This window comes from Petaurus breviceps, unplaced genomic scaffold, assembly GCF_028583685.1.
Source record: "Petaurus breviceps papuanus isolate PSGF00001 unplaced genomic scaffold, PetGlider_PUasm1.0 90654, whole genome shotgun sequence".
In the NCBI taxonomy this organism is placed as follows: Eukaryota; Metazoa; Chordata; class Mammalia; order Diprotodontia; family Petauridae; genus Petaurus; species Petaurus breviceps.
Window position 1 is genome coordinate 2,850,010 of NW_027187301.1, and position 20,296 is coordinate 2,870,305.

The 20,296-nt window shown below is 37.8% G+C and overlaps 1 protein-coding gene across 4 annotated transcripts in view; it reads right to left on the minus strand.

Moving 5' to 3' along the window:
- The window catches only part of CCDC14 (coiled-coil domain containing 14), a 47,359-nt gene that overhangs the window by 2,937 nt on the left and 24,126 nt on the right, over window positions 1–20,296 (minus strand). For all 4 annotated transcript variants that reach the window (XM_069064961.1, XM_069064960.1, XM_069064959.1 and 1 more), the window contains exons 10-12: window positions 10,570–10,652; window positions 1,374–1,592; window positions 1,169–1,301 (exon numbers count right to left, since the gene is read on the minus strand). In XM_069064961.1, the coding sequence (XP_068921062.1) occupies window positions 1,169–1,301; window positions 1,374–1,592; window positions 10,570–10,652 (435 nt within the window). The remainder of the gene's footprint in view (window positions 1–1,168; window positions 1,302–1,373; window positions 1,593–10,569; window positions 10,653–20,296) is intronic.

The following is a 20,296-nucleotide window of genomic DNA, read 5'->3' on the forward strand; positions in this document are numbered from 1 at the left end:
ATGGAGGCCCAAGAAACTGAGATGGGGGCGTATACACTTATTTCATTTGACACACTAATTACTGTTGTTCTGTCCATTTTCAGTGCCTCTTAATTTCTAAGTAAAACTAAAAAACAAACAAACAAAAAAAACAACAAAAAGACAAACCAATCCTGACCACCAGTTTTTAAAAAATAGGAGCTAGTTTCAGGGTACTACCATTAAAAAAAAAAAATCAAACTATTTGTAGATTCAAGGCCTGTTAACAAAATAACATCATAATGTCACTGACACTGTTGAGATTAACATGAGCTTAAACCCAGTATGCCTAAGCCCAGACTCAAAAATAAAAAAGCTTCTTAGACCCAAAATAATGTTAAAAACCGTGTGTATGGGTAACCTGCAATTATTTTTGGAGTTGTGCCAAATCCTATGTGTACCTGTTTCTAAACATATCTGCTAGTCTTCTTGAGTCATTAAAATGTCCAATTAACCAAATTAACATAGATTAATTGGAAGTCATGATGCAGATGTCATGAAAAGCAAATGAAAAAGGCTATCACACATTAGGGAAGATGACTGATGCAAGCCCTGGAATCTCCTTTTGAGGAAGTCTTTAAAAAAATTCTAGAAAAATATTCCTGATTGAAATGTTTTAAGTCCTAAAGGTTGGTTACAGCTGGGATGGAGTGAGAAGAGAATGTATTTTTATGTGGATTATTTAATATTCGATTTGGTGCAGAGATCATAAAGTACACATCATGGATGAGATTGCCAAGGTAGTTCTTGTGAAAAGGAAGGTCACCAGATGGGAATTAAAAACAAGGTTGCTGTTGCTAGTAACTATTACTAGTTACCATTACAGGAAAGGAGATCTCTCAGGAATGAGCAGGCACAAAGGCTGATTCAGAAAGAGTTCCTCAACAGCAGGTCAAGGAGATCTCACCTCCTTTTCTTGACGACAATAAAAAAGTAGAGGGCAGATGATATCAGAAACAGTAACTTTGGATGGTCTTGAGTAGTGGAAGACGAAGGAAATAAATACACTGAATTGAATGACAGAATGATGTTGGGGATAGTTTAAAGATATGCTGTAGACAGTCAGGGTTCGAGATCCTTTTTTAACTCTTAACTTATGATAAAATAGTCAGACATGACAACTACTGTGTTATTAGAATGAGAAGATTACCTGGTTAGTTCTTTTAGACGGATAATTTCAGCTTCACGCTGCTGTAACGTTACATCCAAGATCTTATTTTCCTTTCTAGATGTTTCTAGTTTAAACTGGTAGGTCTTCACACTGGCCATGGCTTCCTCCAATTCTAAAACATAATAGAGTTTTAATTTTCATTTTTTACAGAACTACAATTGTTTACTATAGGTCAAATACATACCAATTTTAATCTTTGCAGTCTCCATCTCAAAGTGCTTCTTATTTTGAAATATTTTTTTATCTTTCTCTTGAAACATCCTGACATACTTCTTATACTCTTGTTTCTGGCTTTCAATCACATTCAAGAGCTTGTCGTTCTTACTCTTCAGTAACTTCTGATTCCGTAATGATTCCTTCAGCTGGGTTTGCAGGGACATATTGAGTGACTGCGTAGAAATTACTGTTAAGACAAAGAGACAAAAATTTATTTATAAAGCTTAAAGTATGCATGCATATAGGTAGAGACTCAAAAGGAAAGTAAAAGCTAAAATTTTCATCACAGCGACTTTAATGCTGTGTAAACTCTGCAGATAATGAAAAACATTGAACAAGTTATGACTTTCTATTGCCAGTGAATATTTCATACATTTTAAAGCAGTAGTTTTATTTTCTTAAGCTAAAAATAATATATTCCAAGAATGATCAATTTGACCACATAAGGGGACTAAAATCCCCCCACTGTTACGGATTTTGTCAAAATTATAATAAAACTTTAAAAAATCTGGGAGGTATTTTTGGTCAGGGGGAACGCCTATGTCCTTATATCACTTTAGGTCTTTTAAGTATAATGCTACTTGGAAAAAAAAAAAAAAACTCCTCCACTGATGCCTTTTTAAATATTGAATTCAGTTCTGGAAATATCCCTCCCATACACCACCAACTTGTCCACCTTCCCTCATAATTGAGATTAAAACAAAAAGTGCTGCTATAAATCAACACTGACCAGGTTCAACATTATTATAGTGTTTGTGAATATTATACTTCTGGTTTTGCTTACTTTTTCTATATCAGTTCATATGCGTCTTCCCATGATTCTCTGAATTTTTCATATTCTTTTTAATCACTAAAAATATTTCAGTATATTCATGTATCATAATTTGTTTAGCTATTCCTCGATCAATAGATATTTCCCATGTCCCATCATTAACACACAAAAAGGCTAATTTTAAAAAAGAATTCCTTGGAAAAAAGGAACAATGAAAGTTATAATGAAGCTTGTTTCACAGCTATTTCTATATATACTTCCTTATAACCCTCTCTCAAATGATTCCTTTCTTGTAAGAAAGTAAAAAAAAAGTAAAAGCAACTGATAAAGTGATCTTATGTAACAGCAAAATTGACATTTCATAGACAATGCATTCCTTACCCCCTTCACCAAAAAGGAGATGCATTTCTTTTAAAATTTTCTTTATTGACAAACTTCAACAACCTTGAACATTTCCATATACAAAGAACAGAGAGGATTGTATATGCACCTCTTACATACTTTTAACATATGTATAAACATACACACTCATGCTTGTAATGTGTCCCATTTTAAACTTCCTTCTGCTCTTGTCTGTGTATTTTTAATGTATCACTGATGTTTTTCTCTTCTAAAAATGATTATCTTTACTTTCCCATATCCCCTCTCCAAAAAAAATGCTTTCCTTTGTAACAATTAAGTAAAATAAAGTGAAACAAATTAACATTTTTTTTCCTAAAGTGTGTCTCATTTTGTACCTCTCACTCATCATCCACTGCCTCTCTGCCAAGAGATGGGAAACATGCTTTGTCATCAGTCTTTTGGAATCCTAATTGGTTAGTGCACTGATTAAAGATCTTAAGGTTTTCAAAGTTAATTATTATATTACATATTTATTTATATAAGTTTTACAGGTTTCTCTGAATCTATCCCTTTCAGCACTTTCGATGACAAAATAACATCCTATTATATACATATACTGTATTGTTCAGCCATTCCCCAACAGATAGGTAGCCACTTTATTTTCTGTTCTTTGATACAACAAAAAGTGCTGCCATAAGTATTTTATATGTATGGGTCTTTTCTGCCTTTGAGTTTTCTGGAAAAGATGTCTAGTAGCAATATCTCTGGACCAAAAATTATGAGTGTTTGGAGATAAACTGTTCCATCTCTTCTCAAGATTGATTAAGTACTCAGTGTTTGGCTTTAATATTCTTTTTGTTTACCTACAGTTCATGTATATTTTGGTTCTTCTATTTACCTTCCTCTGCATCAGTTCACACAGATCTTCCCCTGGTTCTCTGATGTTGAAAATTTGTTGTTTCTCATTCATGATAATATCCCATTTCAATTATATAACACATGTATACTATATGTGTGTGTATGTATATATAAAACAAATATATAATATTCAGTCATTCCCTAATACCTAATATGTTTCCTGATTTTTACTACCTAAAGTCTATTATAACTTTTTAAGAGAACACTTACAAAACATTTTATTTTTAAAAATTAGGTGAAATAAAAAAGGGACAATGGATATGGTGGTATTTCTAGAACAATCCCAGTTTTTTTTTTTTAAGCAATTGGGGTTAAGTAACTTGCTCAAGGTTACACGGCCAGTTATTTCTGGGTGTGGTGCTGAGTGTCTGAGCTCGGGATTCGATCTCCAGGTCGTCCCAACACTGGAGCCGGTACTCTTACTCGCTGAGCCACCTGGCCGCCCCTAAGCAATTGGGGTTAAGTAACTTGCTCAAGGTTACACGGCCAGGTGTTTCTGGGTGGGTGCTAAGTGTCTGAGCCCGGGATTCGATTTCCAGGTCTTCTCAACACTGGAGCCGGTGCTCTTACCTGCTGTGCTACCTGGCCGCCCCAATCCCAGTTTTTTTATTGACCAAATATTTATCAACTTTGGGGAGATGTTTTTCAGCTGCTTTTTAGGACAGAAAAGAATCATATGAAATATGTATTCAAGATATCAACATATCCAAGCCACATATGGTAATAAGCATTAGAACACCAGGGTTTCATTACCTATGAATTCAAGTCAATTCTCTTCTTTCAAAACCCCGAGACTCAGACTTTAAGTCTAGTCACATTATGATAAATGATAGCTTTGTCTATAACCTTTTATACTACTTAGAGCTCTACAAGCTAATAAGAAACTTGATATAGATAAGGAATACAGAACATGGGAACATTCAATTCAGTTCATCAAATACAACCTAATACTGCCAAGGTATGATATTAGAGACTGAAGATATGAAAATGAGAAGTGTGTGTGTGGTGTGTGTATGTATAACTGTCCTTAAAGAGTTTATCATCTAGCAGAAGACAAAACATATATACATATAATTGTAATTCAAACAAGAATGTGATAAATGCATAAGAAAATTCAAATGGGCATCAAGAACTTGAGGAGGGGGAAGGGTTACTTCCAGAGAGAAACGAGTTCATTGGTTCATTGAGGAGATGGCATTAGGTCTAGGTCTTGAAATAAGGGGGACAGTGAGCACAAATGCAAAGGTAGAAGACTAAGGGTCAAGATCAGAGATAAAAATGGATAACAGTTAAGGCTAGCAGCAAAAACTATATAACTGCAGCCAATGAAAAAAAATGTTTAGTCCCCTGATTTCATTGGTGTGAGGAATTGCTAGTAATGGGAATTCCCTTCACTGATTCAGATCAGCAACCTGTTTGTAACTTAATAGTCTTACAGACTTGCTTTGGGCACTGAGAGATTAAGTAACTGGTCAATGGTTACACAGCAAGTATGAGTCATTCAGGACTTAAACTGAGGTTTTCCTAACTTCAATTCCAGTTCTATACTATGTCATTAAAAGTCTCTCAGACAAGTTCTTAAAAATAGGAACAATTTCTAAAATAGCTTGTTATATGTAATGTTATATCTGACAAATGACATTTGATTTAAGTAAGTGTGAAATTAGAAGAGTAAAAATGAGAAGATAAGGTTGTGAGACAATCTATACCAGATCTACATCAAACTGGTTTTGTGGAAAATTGGGAATTGGATAAAACTGACACTACCAACATTTCCCTAGAAAGTTCAGGCCATGCACCACAGTGTGGAGACCAAGAGAGCCTAGAAACCATCTTAGCTGCAAAGTATTTCTATCCCCTACGAGCAGCTAGGTGGTACAGCACAGGAGTCATGAAGTCTCGTCCTCTTCAGTTCAAATCTGGCCTCAGATACTTCCTAGCTGTGTTAAGTCACTTAACTAGGTTTCATCAACCGTAAAATGAGCTGGAGAAGGAAATGGCAAGCCATTCCAGTAGCTTTGCTAAGAAAACCCCAAATGGGGTCACAAAGAGTTGGATGTGATTGAAATGAATAATCTATCCCTCGCCAAATGGGAAAACAATAGTGGAGGACAACCCCTTATTTAGAATGTAAACTCGTCTATCAAATCTGATGGAGGAAGAAGGTAGGTGATTAACAGCAGCATCACTTTATAAACCGCAAGAATCAGGGAGGAGAAAATGTTTATAGAAAACTTGTCAAGAAACCAAATTAAGCTAGATCATCCCTTGTGGGGAGCCAAGCCCACCAGGAACCCCTGCTCTTCTGTGGCAGAGTCTGAGATAGTAGTAGAGAGGTACCCTGCCAGCCAGCAGCAGAGCTGAGAAGAAAAAGGTAGGTGAAAAGACAGAGAAAAAAGATTACTTACCCAGAGGTCGATAATCATAAACGAGACAGGACTCCAGTATGGTGGGAAACAGAGTCAACTTTATTCAGCTAAGAGTCCAGTATATATAGTATAAAACTGCAGAGTCATTATAAGCCACTGTCTTTGGGATTACACCATTGTCCTAGTTCCTATTCGCCTCATATGTGACAGCTGTGTATTCTATCCTTGTTATCAGGGTATGAGTACCGGGCAGGATGTCCCTAACCTCCCTAGAACAGGATGGAGTGGTCCCAAGGCTTCTAGTTAATAATATGTTGCAATATCATGCTAGTTTCCCCTGAGAGCCTTCCTGGGGCATGGGGAACCAGTCCAAGCCTTTTAGCAGGGTCTTATGCTGAGAGAGCCGTGGTCCTCAACAACCCCTGATGGCATTTAAGATCAAAACTGGGGGGATAATAGAAATGAAAAAGATTTGCAGAGACTTGGATCCTTTCATGGATCTGTGATCAATCAATGTGGATACTCCCTCCAACAACAAGATCACAACCTATTCAGACCTTCTCATTCTATGTGATGCTAACACCCAACATCTGAGGCACTGTGTGGATAGGAAGAGAACTGGTAGACTTGCTGCTGTTCATCTTTTGAGCTCTGTACTACAAGATCGGTCCATTTCCTTTTCCAGTAATACAGCTCTTTAATGATTATTCAATGATTATTGTTTGTTTGTCCTTTGTTTTCCAAGAGGACCAACGACATCATGGGGTAATGTCTTGATTTGTGCATGAATTAGATTTAAGTGAGGCAGAGATGCACGAAGTCATAAGCTTCACTCTCTCTTCCAGTCATCAAAGCCCAGTGGCAAGACAAAAGTCAAGATGACTGGTGATGGCCTGGGATGCAGAGGATGACCTTGGCATTTTCAATGTCTGATCAAGCTTTAAGTGCTCCATAGCGCCTGCTTTAGCTACCTTCATAGCCACTGGAACAAACTCTTCTCATTCTGCCCAGGGAAGTCTTCACATGTTTGGGGCAGACATTTCCTAACTTACAGACAAAGCCCATTGGTTATCCTCAACCTGGCTTAGCCTGTCTGTCAAGATGGTTTTCCTGACGTATGATGGCTGTGCATGCTATAGCTTCTTAGAGCCACAGGTAAGTATTGAGTGCCAGGTGCACAGCAAAGGTGGATGAACAGCCCTGAAAAGGGCTCAACAAGCCCTCACACCAGAAGTCCTAGCCCTCCCTGAACACCCCATACACCTCTTTAATGATCTTTGTGCCACTGTTCCTATGCAGTTCTCTGGTGGTAATATGGTATATCCTATTCATGACCATTATGCACTTTTCTATTGCCAAATGACTGAAATAAATATGACTGTGAGAAATATAAACTCAGAATAAATTGAGTTACTGCAAACATAAGGTGCTCAAAATTTTTGGACTATTTTAATATTTATGGCTCACACATAGAACTATATGTGTTTCTTCTGTTTGTATGGACCCATGAGATTCCATGTATAGAGGGACCCAATAGAATACCGATTATTTTATAAAAGACATTTCCCTCAATGGAAACAGCAATGCTTACGGTCTATGGGGAATCCAAAGACTCTGGAGGCAGAGATAACTCTGCTCTGAAATTTACCTCTGAGTTGCTCTGCTTATAGGGAAAGCAACAGCCTTGGTAATATTTGGAATAAAGAGAGATGGAAAAAATGGTCTTGCAAAAACTAGGACAAAACCTCTATGATTTTTACTCTGAAGGTGGGAAACATTAATATCAATTTTGGGTTCAATATGGTTTTCACACGACAAAAAAAGACAACATGGGGAAATGATGAACTATGGAAAATCTATAGTCCAAATGAGAAACAATGGACCTGTTGGGTCCAAAGTTTCTGAATTCTTTGAGAATAAGCAATGTTGAACAAAGGTTATGGCAAAGGAAAAGTGAATTATTTTATTATTTTTTATTAATGGGATGCTTAGAAGATTGTACCAACTTGAGCTCGTCATTACTAACCATCATTTATAAAGTGCTTTAAAGTTTGCAACACATTTTTTTATATTTGTCATTTGATCTTCATATGACAACCCTGTAAAGTTGATGCTATTATTTCTATTTTACAGATAACTAAACTGAGGCTAAGATTGGCTAAGTAATTTTGCCCAAGGTAACATAGCTAATAAGTGTCTTAGGCAAAATTAGATTCAGGTCATCCTGACTCCAAATTTGGTACTCTATTCACTGCCAACTTAACTACTGCATTCCTATATTACCTACCTCTCAAAGCAAATTACATGAAGGTATTAGGCCTCAGCAACTTTTAGGGACATGTTTTCAGGCCCCCTGGTTTTGAGGGCTGTTTGCCAACTAAGGTCTAGTGAGAAGGGTGCTACAGATCTACCCTAAGAGAAGGTAACCATACACTTCTGATGTGAGACTTAGGTAATTATCAAACAAATAAATATTATTCATGAACAAGAAAAAAAGTATGTCAATCATGTTTCCTTCACCAAAAAAGGGAGAGGAAATAAAAGAAATGGGATTTGCTTACTTTTTGTTGCAAAAAACTTTTAATAAACACACAAAAAAGAGAAAAGAAAAAAGAAATAGTATGGCATGCTTCTTGTAAAGTTTAGATAAATTTCTACTTCACTGTTATCCCTTCTTTCTATTCACAGAGTTATTATGTTAGTTTAGTCCCTTGCCTAGATGAAAGTTTCCAAATTTGTCTATTTGCTTCAGTCTCTCTCTGCTCCAATCCATCCTTTGCATTGCTGCCAAAATGACTTTTCTTAAGTGTAGACCTCTCAATCAACTCCAGTGGCTTCCTATTGCCTCTAAGAAAAAAAAAAAAAACTCCCCTATTTAACTTTTAAATAGGTCAGGCTTTCCAAACCTGGCCCCAACCTATCTTTTTTCTTTTTTAACTAAATTTTTTCAATGAAAAACAAAATCATCTCTCCCTCTCATGGGAAAAGAACCAGAATTCTTTAACAAATATGCAAACAAGCCAATTTTTCAACAACCACGTTCAAAACATTGTCTCATTATGCACCCTCAGTTCATCATCTTTCAAAGCATCAAGAGGTAGGTAGCATACTTTATCAGGAGTCCTTTGGAATTATGGTAGTCAGAGTTCTGAAGTCTTTCAAGGTTGTCTTTGAACAGTGTTTTTATTATTGTATATTCTCCTGATTGCACTTACTTTACTATACATCAGTTCATACAAGTATTCCCTATTTTCTCTAAAACTACACTGTTCATCATTTCTTATGACATAGTACTATTCCATTACATTCATATGCCATATTTGTCTAGTCTTCTCCCAACTGATGAGTAACTCTTTAGTTTCCAGTTATTTATTAGCATAAAAAGAGCTGCTATAAAATTTTTTTTATAAATAAATAAATGAATAAATTTTTTATAAATTTTTTTTTCCAAAAGGCTACTAATAGCTTGAATTTCCTCCTCTGCAAACTACCTGTATGAACCCTTTGAATTTGTCAATTGGGAAATGTCTTTTATTCTTATATAGTGGAATGAGTTCTATATAAACATCTTGGAAATGAGACCTTTATGAGAAATTTGTTGCCAAGATTTTTCCCCCAGTTTATCTGCTTCCCTTCCAAATTTAGATGCATTGGTTTTGTTTGTACAAAGACTTTTATATTTTAAATAATCTCAATTGTCAATTTCATCTTTTGTCCCTAGAACCTATCTTTTCATCCTAATTGTATGTTATTCCCTTGCTGCACTCTGCATTATAGGCAGACTGGTCTCTTCACTATTTATCATACATGGCATCTATTTCTTCTTTTTATGTCTTTCGCTCCCTCCTTACCTCCACCTCACAGAATCCTGCCCGTTAAGATACAGCTCATATACATATCACCTTCTACACTCCTCTACCCCAATTGCCAGTGCTCTACCCTCCCTCCCAAATTATCTTGTATTCAGCTACTTTGTATCTGTTTTACAATCTTTATATTTGCTTTGCATAAAACGTTAAGTAACTTGTCTCCTTTATTGGAACCTAAGCTCCTTTTGAGTAGGGATTTGTTTCATTCCTTGTATTTCCAACACAGCACACAGTGCCTGACACAAATTACACACTTTATGATAAACTGATTACTCTTATTTAATCTGTTTGTAAGGTAGTATTTACTGTTGAGTTCTAGAGATGATTTTTGAAAGATAACCTTCCTGGGACTAGCTACACATTTTCTTGTTTTAGACAAGTTAGCATTTATATAGTACTTTAAGATTTACAAAACACTTTACATGCATTATCTCATTTGATCTTCAAAACAACCAAGCAGGGTAGGTGCTATTATCATCCCTATTTTACAGATGAGAAAGCCAAAGCATAGAGTTGCCCAGGGTTACACAGCTGGTAAATCTCTGGGGCAGGATTTGAACTCAGATTTTCTTAATTCCAAGTCTGGCATTCTATCCAGTATTATAAGCTGCACTGATAAGCTATATGTTACACAATTTTATTTAATATAAAATTTTGCTAAGGGATATACTGTAGTCAATTTGCAATTGTAACTTTCAGAATATAATTATAAAATCTATACTTCTTATTCTGTATTTTTCCCTTTTTCCCTAATGAGTCAAATATCTACTATTCTATTAAAATATTAAATACGTTAAAAGCTCTGAGAAGAGGTACTAAAGAAGCAATCCCCTCCTTCCTATATTTTCTTTTTTCTCTAACATGATGTCATTCTTTTAATGTCACACTACTTACATTCAAAGTTGCAATCCAGGCAGTCGGACGACTTCGTTATTTTTTCTTGTTCTCTGAGTCGCTGACTTACAGCTTTCAGTCGCCTAAGTTGAAATAATGAAAAAAACACTAATAAAAAAGACTAGGCTGTTTAACAGAATGTATGCCTTTGACATGTTTATCAAAAAATAAGAAATAAAATCATACATTAGGAGGACATATGAGGCTGTACACATCACACTAGGCCCACCCAAATTTGCTTCTAAGTCAGCTGGTTGGTCAACTGTCAAAAAACAGTTACTAAGCTCCTTCTAGGTGCTTGTTGCTATGCTAAATAATGAGGATACGAAGAAAAGCCAAAATAGTCCCTGTCCTCAGGGAACTTCCATTCTAATGGGCAAGAAGGTATGTGAATACATAGGCATATTTAAGATGTACACAGAGTACACAGAAGTGACTTTCAGTAGCAGTCCAAGAAAGGTCTCCTGTAGAGAGGTGGGGTTTGGGCTAAGGTATGAAGGAAGGGAGGAAAACTAGGAGGCAAAGTAAGGAGGGACAACATCCCAAACATGGGGGGCCAGAGACTGTAAGGATAAGAGATGGGAGATGGAGGGTCACATGCAAAGAATACCAAGTTGGCCTGTGTAGCTGCGCAGAAGGGAACAAGCTAGTAAGAGCTTTAAATGCCAAACAGGGGCAGGCACATAGCAGGCACTCTACTAATACTGAAAGCCACTAGAGTTTACAGAGTAGGAGAGACGTCATGGTCAGATCCACACTTTAGGGAGACCAATTAGGAGGCAATTACAATAGTCCTGGTAAGAGGTGATGAGGTTTGAGTGAGGGTGGTGGCTGTCAGAATGGAAATAGGGTGATACACAAATTTCACAAGAGATTGGTGAGTGAGTGTGAAGAGCCACAGGTGACGCTGAGGCTGTGAGCCTTGGTGACAGAAGGATGTCACTGTACTCAATGGCAACAGAAGTTTGGAAAAGAGGATGGTTTTGGGGAAAGATAACGAGTTCTGTTTTGAACATGCTGAGTTTGAAATGCTGGAACGTTCACTCTGAGGTGGTGAAATGGCAGTGGCTGATAGAGGCCTGGAGCTCAGAGACCAGGGCTACATAGAGATCTAGGAATCATATGCATAGAGATGGTCACAAACCTATGTCACCTGATGAGATCACTAAGTGAAGACTATAGAGGGGAAAAGAGAAGAGGACACATGTTGTGCTTCTCTCTATCTACAGAATAAAACCCATTTGGAACTCAACCCCAGGTGGGATAAAACATCATGGTATCATTCCTTTTTCCTTGATGTACAGACACAACGGAGCCTCTTCATGTTCCTTTCATTTGTGGGGAGTTGGAGGATTCCTCATTATGCTCCAAAATGGTTATTCTGTTCCTCTAGAATATTTAGTTTGCTATTATTGGGCTTTAAAAATAAAGTCTTTTTCTAAGCAATATAACTGAAAATGCGATCTGGCTACTGTTGTGATGTTTATCATCTTTTTATATGGATTTTTTCCTTTAGTTTTCTTTCTTTTATCATGTTTAATTGATGCTCATTAAAACACACACACACACACACACACAACCCCTGACCCTGATATTTCTGTCACTTCTTTATGACTCTCTCTGTGGCCAAGACAACCTTCTCATTACAGGTATCATTATTATTTTTTACTTTTTGGAGGGAAGGCAGGACTATTGGGATTAAGTGACTTGCCCAAGGTCACACAGCTAGTTAAGTGTCTGCGGCTAAATTTGAACTCAGGTCCTCCTAACTCCAGGGCCAGTGCTCTATTCACTGAGCCTCCTAGCAGCCCCAATGGGTATTATTCTTAAATGAGGTGAGGTAGATTGAGGAACATTCTATTTAAGATTCCTTCCTATTTCATAATTCTAGGAAGTCTGCAATTTGGGTAAGCTAATTTCCACTTTCCTATCCTCGTTGTTAACTGAGTCAAAGGTCATAGAAAAATGTCAAAATTTTATTGCCAAAAAAGCTCAAATTCTTCATGAAAACAATGCAATGAACATTTATTAGTCTTTAATTACTTTAAAGATCTGTGATTTCATTCTTGTGTGCATTCCTTGTACAAATCACAAATCCCAACTGCCTTAGAAACTCTTATTTAATGAGATGTTGTAGTCAAATACATAAAGCATCTAGTGGACAATCCTCTGGGAATTAACCCTTCTCAGTTTTGTTAGGCCAGCCCCCGGATTGCAGGTTTATAATACAGCCTATCCTCTTGCTGTATCAGAATCCTTTCTGGTTTCAGTTCCTTAATCTACTCACTCCCCACAAGCCACTTCTCCACCCTATCCATTAAGATGGTCATACCTTTAATCTTGCTATAACCCATGAGTGTACCATGTCTAGGTCCAAAATACCAAATTCCCTTACCTGACAATAATCTATTGATTTTCCACTTCTCCCTCTGCATTCCTTTACAAAACATTACTCTTCATCTACACTTGACCTCCAATCCCTTGAGCCCTCGACTCTCTCCCAAACCCTCTCCCTATGTACTAGCCACTGTGTCTTTCTTCTCATCTTGACTCCTTGGTGAATCAATTAATCTCTGCACTGTTCTCTCCTGAGTCCCTGAGCCCCTTATCACAGTACCAATTATATTCATCCAAGCCTCAACCTAAGATTATTCCTAACATTGGAGTCTTCATTGCCACACTGATGATGAACAAAGATGGAGAAAATCATGCAACTGTTCTGACTGGGTCTACTACAGATTTATGTTACAAAACCTCAACTGGGCTGTCACTGATGCTAGGCACTGATTCTCCACAGAGACTCTCTCAAAATTCTTCCTATCTCCCCAAACTTCCCATGGCTCCTCCTCCCTTGAGAATCTGCCTCATATTTTACAGAAAAAAGAGAGGCTTATTCAGTGCCATACCAATCAAACTACCCAAGAAGTGGATGGTGCCTACATTTTCTCTCCTCACTTTCATCTTAACCCCTTACAATTTGGCTTCAGATTTTACCATTCTACTGAAACTGCTCTCTCTGAGTTGCCAAATCCAGTGGCTCTTTTTTCCATCCTCACTTTCCTTGAACTCTCTGCAGCCTATGGCACCTGTTGATCCCTCTTTCCTCCTTGATACTGTCTTGGTTTTCCTCCTACCAATATGACTACTCCTTCTCTGTCTCTTTTGATGAGTCTCTTCCAGGGCCGACCCCCTAATTGCAGGCGTCCCTCAGGGTTCTGTCCTGGGCCTTCTCCTTTCCCTCTACACTACTTCACTTGGTGGTCTCATCAGCTCACATGGAGTTAATTTCCATCCCTATGCTGAAGATTCTCAAATTTATCTTGCCTGCCTCGATCTCTCAGCTGACCTTCAATCTTTTATCTCCAACTGCCTTGCTTTTTTTTGTTTTGCTTTTTTTTTTGGGGGGGTGGAGGGGTAGGGAAGGCTGGGCAATTGGGGTTAAGTAACTTGCCCAAGGTCACACAGCTAGTTTTGTGTTAAGTGTCTGAGTCCAGATTTGAACTCAAGTCCTCCTGACTCCAGGGCTGGTGCTCTATTCCCTATGCCACCTAGCAGCCCCTCTCCAACTGCCTTTTAGACATCTTGAAGTGGATGTTCAGTAGATCTCTTAAACCCACTACGTCCAAACCAGAACTCATCATCCTTCCCCCTAAATCTTCCCTATTACTCTAAAGGACAACACCATCCTCCCAGGCTCTCAGGCAGGCCACCTAGGAGTCTTCCTGGATTCCTCACTACCTCTCACTCCCTCTCTAATTTGTTGTCAATGATTTTCAATTTCCCCTTTGCAACATCTTTTGAACACGCCCTGTTCTTTCCTCTGACACTGCTACCACTAGGGTATGAACCCCCATTATTTCCTATCTGGATTATTGCAATAACCTGCTGGTGGGTCTGTCTGCCTGCCTCAAGTCTCCTCCCACTCCAACTATTCTTCATTCAGCCACTAAAGTGACTTTACTAAAGCACAAGTCTGACCAATTAACTACAGTGGTTCACTACTGCCTCCAGGATCAAATACAAAAAACACTCTATTGCATTTTCTCTGGCTGTCCCTCATGCCTGAAAAGCTTTCCCTCCTCTGCTCTGATTACCTACCTCCCCTAGCTTCCTTTAAATCCCTCTTAATTCCAGTGCCTTCTTCAGTTACTTATTTCCTATTTATCCCATATGGAGTCCTTTTGTTAGTGTGCATGCTGTTTCCGCCATTAAGACTGACTGTAAAGATCCTCTAGGGCAGGGAATGTCTCTTCTGACTCTTTCCGTCTCCCCGGTGAACGACTGATGGTTTAATAACAGCACACCTCAAGGCTTATGCTCTGATAGCATAGCCGCCTTGGAGAAGCTTGAGGCACCTCCATACAAAGAAGAGACATCAACAGGACTTGGATGAGGACATTATTATTATATTTAAAAGGGAGCTGTTTGGAAGCTTGATCTAAAGAATGTGATACAAACACGGAGTGCTTACTGCTAACTATCCTTAATAATAATAATAATAATAACAGTAGCTATTATTAACTTTTTTCTTAGTGCTTTCGAGGTTTGCAAAGTGCTTCACAAACACCTCATCTGATCCTGACAACAGCGCTGGGAGGTAGGTACTATTACCACCCCATCCCATTTTTGTTGTTCAGTCATTTCATTCATGTTTTGGCTCTTTGAAAACCCCATTTTGGAGTCTTCTTGGCAAAAATACTGGAGCGGTTTCTGCCATTTCCTTCTCCAGTTTATTTTACAGATGAGAAAACAGAGGCAAATAGGGTTAAATGACTTGTCCAGGGTCACACAGCTAGGAAGTGTCTGAGGCCAGATTTGTACTAAGGAAGAAGAGTCTTCCTGACTCTAGGCCTAGTGCTCTATCCACTGTGCAGCTTCACTGTCCCCATTTTACAGCCGGGGAAATGGAGGCAGGCAGATATTAATCAGTTTGCCTCGGGTGTCACAGCCTGTAAATGTATGAGGTAAGTTTTGAACTCAGGTCTTTTTAATTCCAGATTCATTGCTCTATCCACTGGACAACATAGCTACTTAACCAAACTCTGGTTTATTTTAGGCATGAAAAAAGCACAACTGTCAAGTTTGTAATGTATTGCTTCTCTGTTTTCACTTTTCTTTTTCCTTCTGTCACTCCTCCCATTTTTTTCCTCCTTTTCCCTTTTTCATTATTGCCTCTCCCATTCCACTTTGTTTCTTTCCTTATCTTTTCCTCATTGTTAGTTTCCTTTTCTTTCTACTATTTATCCTATTTCCCCCTTGTTTTCACTCAGTAACTATATTATACTTTTCAAAGGTTTTCCTATCTCCAATAGCAGATCAATCCATAAAAAACACCACCCCCCTTCATGGGAGTAACTGCTCCCCACATTCCTCTGCTTCTTATGTCACAAATAATTTAGAATTCTGATGCGTAACATCAGGGAACAATGATCCAGAATTTTTACTTTTTTCTTTTCTAAAAAGGACAATTGCTGGCCTTATACTTAATAATTCAGCCTTTTAGTATAGATATGCTTTGAACATGTAGCAATGTCACTTGAGGAAAAGTATAGTGCTTTACTTCTTTAGGAATATTTCCAGAATTACTTACTCTCTGACAACTAAATCATGTAAGTAAAAGAACTGATATTTGTTACTAAATTAAACATTTAGCCAAAAGATCTCTCACATTTGAGAAGTTCTGTTACTCTGTAAAGGTGATCATCTTTAAAAAAAAAAAAGTGGGGCAGCTAGGTGGTGCAGTGAATGGAGCACTGGCCCTGGAGTCAGGACCTGAGTTCAAATCCTGACTCAGACACTTGACACACTTACTAGCCATGTGACCTTGGGCAAGTCACTTAACCCCAATTGCCTTGCCCTCCCCACTCCAATAAAGAAAAAAAAAAAACCACCCTCCTGAGAGCAAGGGCACAGGTTGAGTGGGCCTATTTGGTCACCTCTTCACTCCTCTTTTGGTACTTCTTGAAGAATTAGAAATCCTATGTGCAGGTTGTGATTGAGTATAAAAAGCAATGGAAATGGCTCAGATTTGAGGTAAAAAAATATTTGGTTTTATAAGTTATAATCTCACAGAATATTCTGAATAGTTTACCTTGGTTATAAGGTTAACTGATCGATGAAAAGTAATTCTGCAAATCTGATATGGCTAGTTGAAAGAGCAGCACATTTAGAGGAGGCTAAAGAGACAGCAGCTTGGTTGTAGGGGAAAGAAGGCTCAACTTATATCTAAGAAGGTAATGAGTTCTAATTGGCCTCAATTACTAGTTGTCTGACCTTGGGTATATGATGAATTCTCTGGATCTCAATTTGTCAGCTGTAAAAGAAAAAGGGTTTGTTTAGATGACCTCTAAGGTCTGCTCTTAGGAAGCTAGGTGGCTTAGTGGATAGAGTGCCAGGCCTGGAGTCAGGAAGACTCATTTTCCTGAGTTCAAATCTGGCCTCAGACCCTAACTAGTTGGGTGATCCTGGGCAAGTGACTTAACCCTATTTGCCTCTGTTCTTATCTATAAAAAGAGTTGGAGAAGGAAATAGAAAACCACTAAGTATCTTTGCCGAGAGAACCCCAAAGGAGATAACAAAGAGTTGGACACAACTGAAAAAATGACTGAACAACAAGAAAAGGTCCTTTCCAACTCTAAGAAACAAGAAACACAATTGAAAGTGTGTTGGATTACAGTCATGGGTCCTGGGTTTGAATCTAGCCTTGCTGTTTATTACTGCGTGAACTTAGCCAAATAACTTTTTCTCACTTCTAAAATGAGGGAATTGGATTTGATGGCCTGTGAGGTCCCTGCCAGTTCTCAATTTCTGATCCCATGGACTCCAGGAATGGAGGAACAGTATTATCAGGGTAACCTGTTTCCTGGGATTTTTCCAACTCTAAAACACCCATATGCCAGATATTCTGGGCTTAAAAATTCCTTTGTGAGTGGTGATCCCCAGTCCTGCTGTAGTTTCTTTAGCTTGAAGCTGCTGGCTACCAGTGAGATGGAAACAAACCAAAAGCGAGGTCAGAGAATGCTAAGTGAAACATTCTCTCCATAACTATGTGAATTTCACTATCTTTCAAACTTTGGTACCTTATTTAGCTTTATACTTTCTCCCTCTTCATTTCCTAGCACTAGTTTAAGGAAATAAGAACTTTCATCTACACTCAGGCCAAGTAAGCCAGGTCAAGCTTTTATTGTTAGCAGGGAAGACAAGAGTAACTTCCATAGCACCCCCAGCTTGGTCCATCCTGGTCCTCCCCAACTGCAAAATAAGATGTAGCTACCAAAGCCCTAATGCTTCTGCAACAAAACTCCTCAGCTCACAGTATAGCTGTTCCTTTTAGTACAAAAGTTTTGGCAATTTGGGCCAAAGGCCCAATTAATACAATTTTAATTACAATATGGGCTTTTGTGGGTTGGTCTGGAAACCTAAACTTTATTTATATTCTTGTCTATGAGAAAATACATTCTAAGTTTCAGACCACCAATTTATAGATGAACTTCTATAATACAAACTGGGAAAGACTGATGATAGATTGCTTTGAAGTTATTGGCCACAAGGCAGTCATTCCAAATAAAAAGCAATTTTGCTAAACTGATATGGTGGCTAACTGGCTGATTTTCATTATGTAAGCAGTTAAAATGAATGCACTGTTCATCATTATTTTTATATTCACATATATAACTTTAAAATTTATCATAATGATAGATAAATGAAAAAACTTGTTTTCAAAATTTACAAATTTGAAAAAAGCCTCTTTTTGGATTTGACATAATCAAATTGCATTTTCATGTTCATAAGTTTCCTACCATGGATGGGGTCTAATACTTTTTCTTCCCTCTCAATCGAATTATGACTTCTATTTCAATATGAAATCAAATTGGAAAGAGACTTTAACAACAAAAAAGAGAAGAACTGGGAGTCACGGGACCTGAGTTCAAATGCTGACCTTTCCACTTACTTCTTGGCTAGGGCAGTTAATCTTTTAGGCCTCAGTTTATCATTCCTAAAATGAGATGGTGGGGTAAGATGACCTCTAAGATCCCTTCCAGTTCTAAATCTGTGATTCTGTGATAGAACAGATAATATATGTACTTGAGATCCATGATTTTATCAGGAAGGGAGGTCCCTTCACCAATGAGACAGCAATACTGCTATGCCTCAAGGCAATCAATATTCGTGAATTGTCAAAATCAAAATATTAATCAACCTGGGTCAAGCCTTTTGGTGATGAACATCTCTGAACTTAATCATTCCCTGAAGATGAGAGCACACACACACACACACACAGAGTATCTTAGGGTTCATATTTTGCCTTTCAAGTTAAATATGACCTGCCTGAATTTGTGTTCTTTTGACACTAATTTTTATTACTTTACTCAATATGAGAGAATTTTCTCATGCAGAATATTAAGAAAAAAATTGTTTTAAAATTTTCTAGTACAAGCTTTATCTCAAATATCTAGTGAATTACTTCCAAGGAGGGTCTCTTTGGAGGTCTGCTTTAATGAATAAAACACTTGCAACCAATGATAATTCCAGCACCCAAGTGCTCAGGTTGGCTGCATGTGACCTTGCCCTCTCGTATCTCTAACTCTATCTCTAGGGCAGAGTAGAAGAGCTGTTTTCATAATGAGACCAACTCTATTCAGCATACTTTAGCTAAAAAAGAAAGACAATATGAAGTCCATTTTAGACAGATTTCCATAAAAAACCACATCTAACTGCTAAAAAATAAAGAATTTCAATAATTAAGTTGTTAACCCTCAGGTTTTTTGTTTGTTTCATTTTTTTTTTCTAAACTGGCCTGAATGCATTTTCCAAGTTTGAATAAGCAGGGCTTTCCTGCAATATGGTTTTTACTGCATTTTGGAAACAACGTTGAATGACCACAGGAAAAAAACATTCTCTTTCCTACTACATAGTTAAGAAAAGTCTCCATGTCAGTCGATTACATTTGCTAACAAAATAGGACATGTAGTTTGTTTTACTTCCAAAAACTATCCTCTTCCACAAACTACAAAAACAGAAGGGAAAAAAACTCTCAAAAGAGTGGGTCCTTCATTACTTGAAATGCTCCATTTCAAATTACCCACATCAATTTTAGACACAGAGTGACAGTTATCAGAACTCATCAAATCATCCAGTGCTAGAAATGGAAGAGAGCCCCTCAAAGACATATATTGCAACTACTGTATTTTAAAGATGGGAAACCGCAATCTAGACAGTTAAAGCCACAGGCTTCTTTCCCTTACTCCACAGTTCTTCTAGAAGCATCTTCAGTGAAATCAACAAATCAAGAGGCAGTTATTAAGTGCCTTCTGTATGCCAGGCCCAGATTAAGCACTGGGATTACAAAGAAAGACAAAGGACAGTCCTTGCCCTCAAGGAGCTCACAGTCTAATGGGAAAGACAACACACAAACAACTATGTACAAACATGCTACAGACAGTGTAAATTGGAGACACTCTCAGAAGAAGACACATGAAGATGAAGAACTGAGAAAGGCATTGTGCAGAGGCAGGATGTTAGCTGAGACACAAATAAAGCCAGGAGTTAGAAGAGAGGGAATTCCAGTCATGGGCAACAGCCAAGGAATATGCTCAGAGCTGGAAGCCTCAGAACGAATACTCTATTAAATTGCAAATCTTTGGCTTTTGAGGGTAGTTTTTAAAAAATATTCTAGAAGTAGCCAAAAGAAATATGGAACAAAGTCTAGTAGAAAAGGTAGGTGATT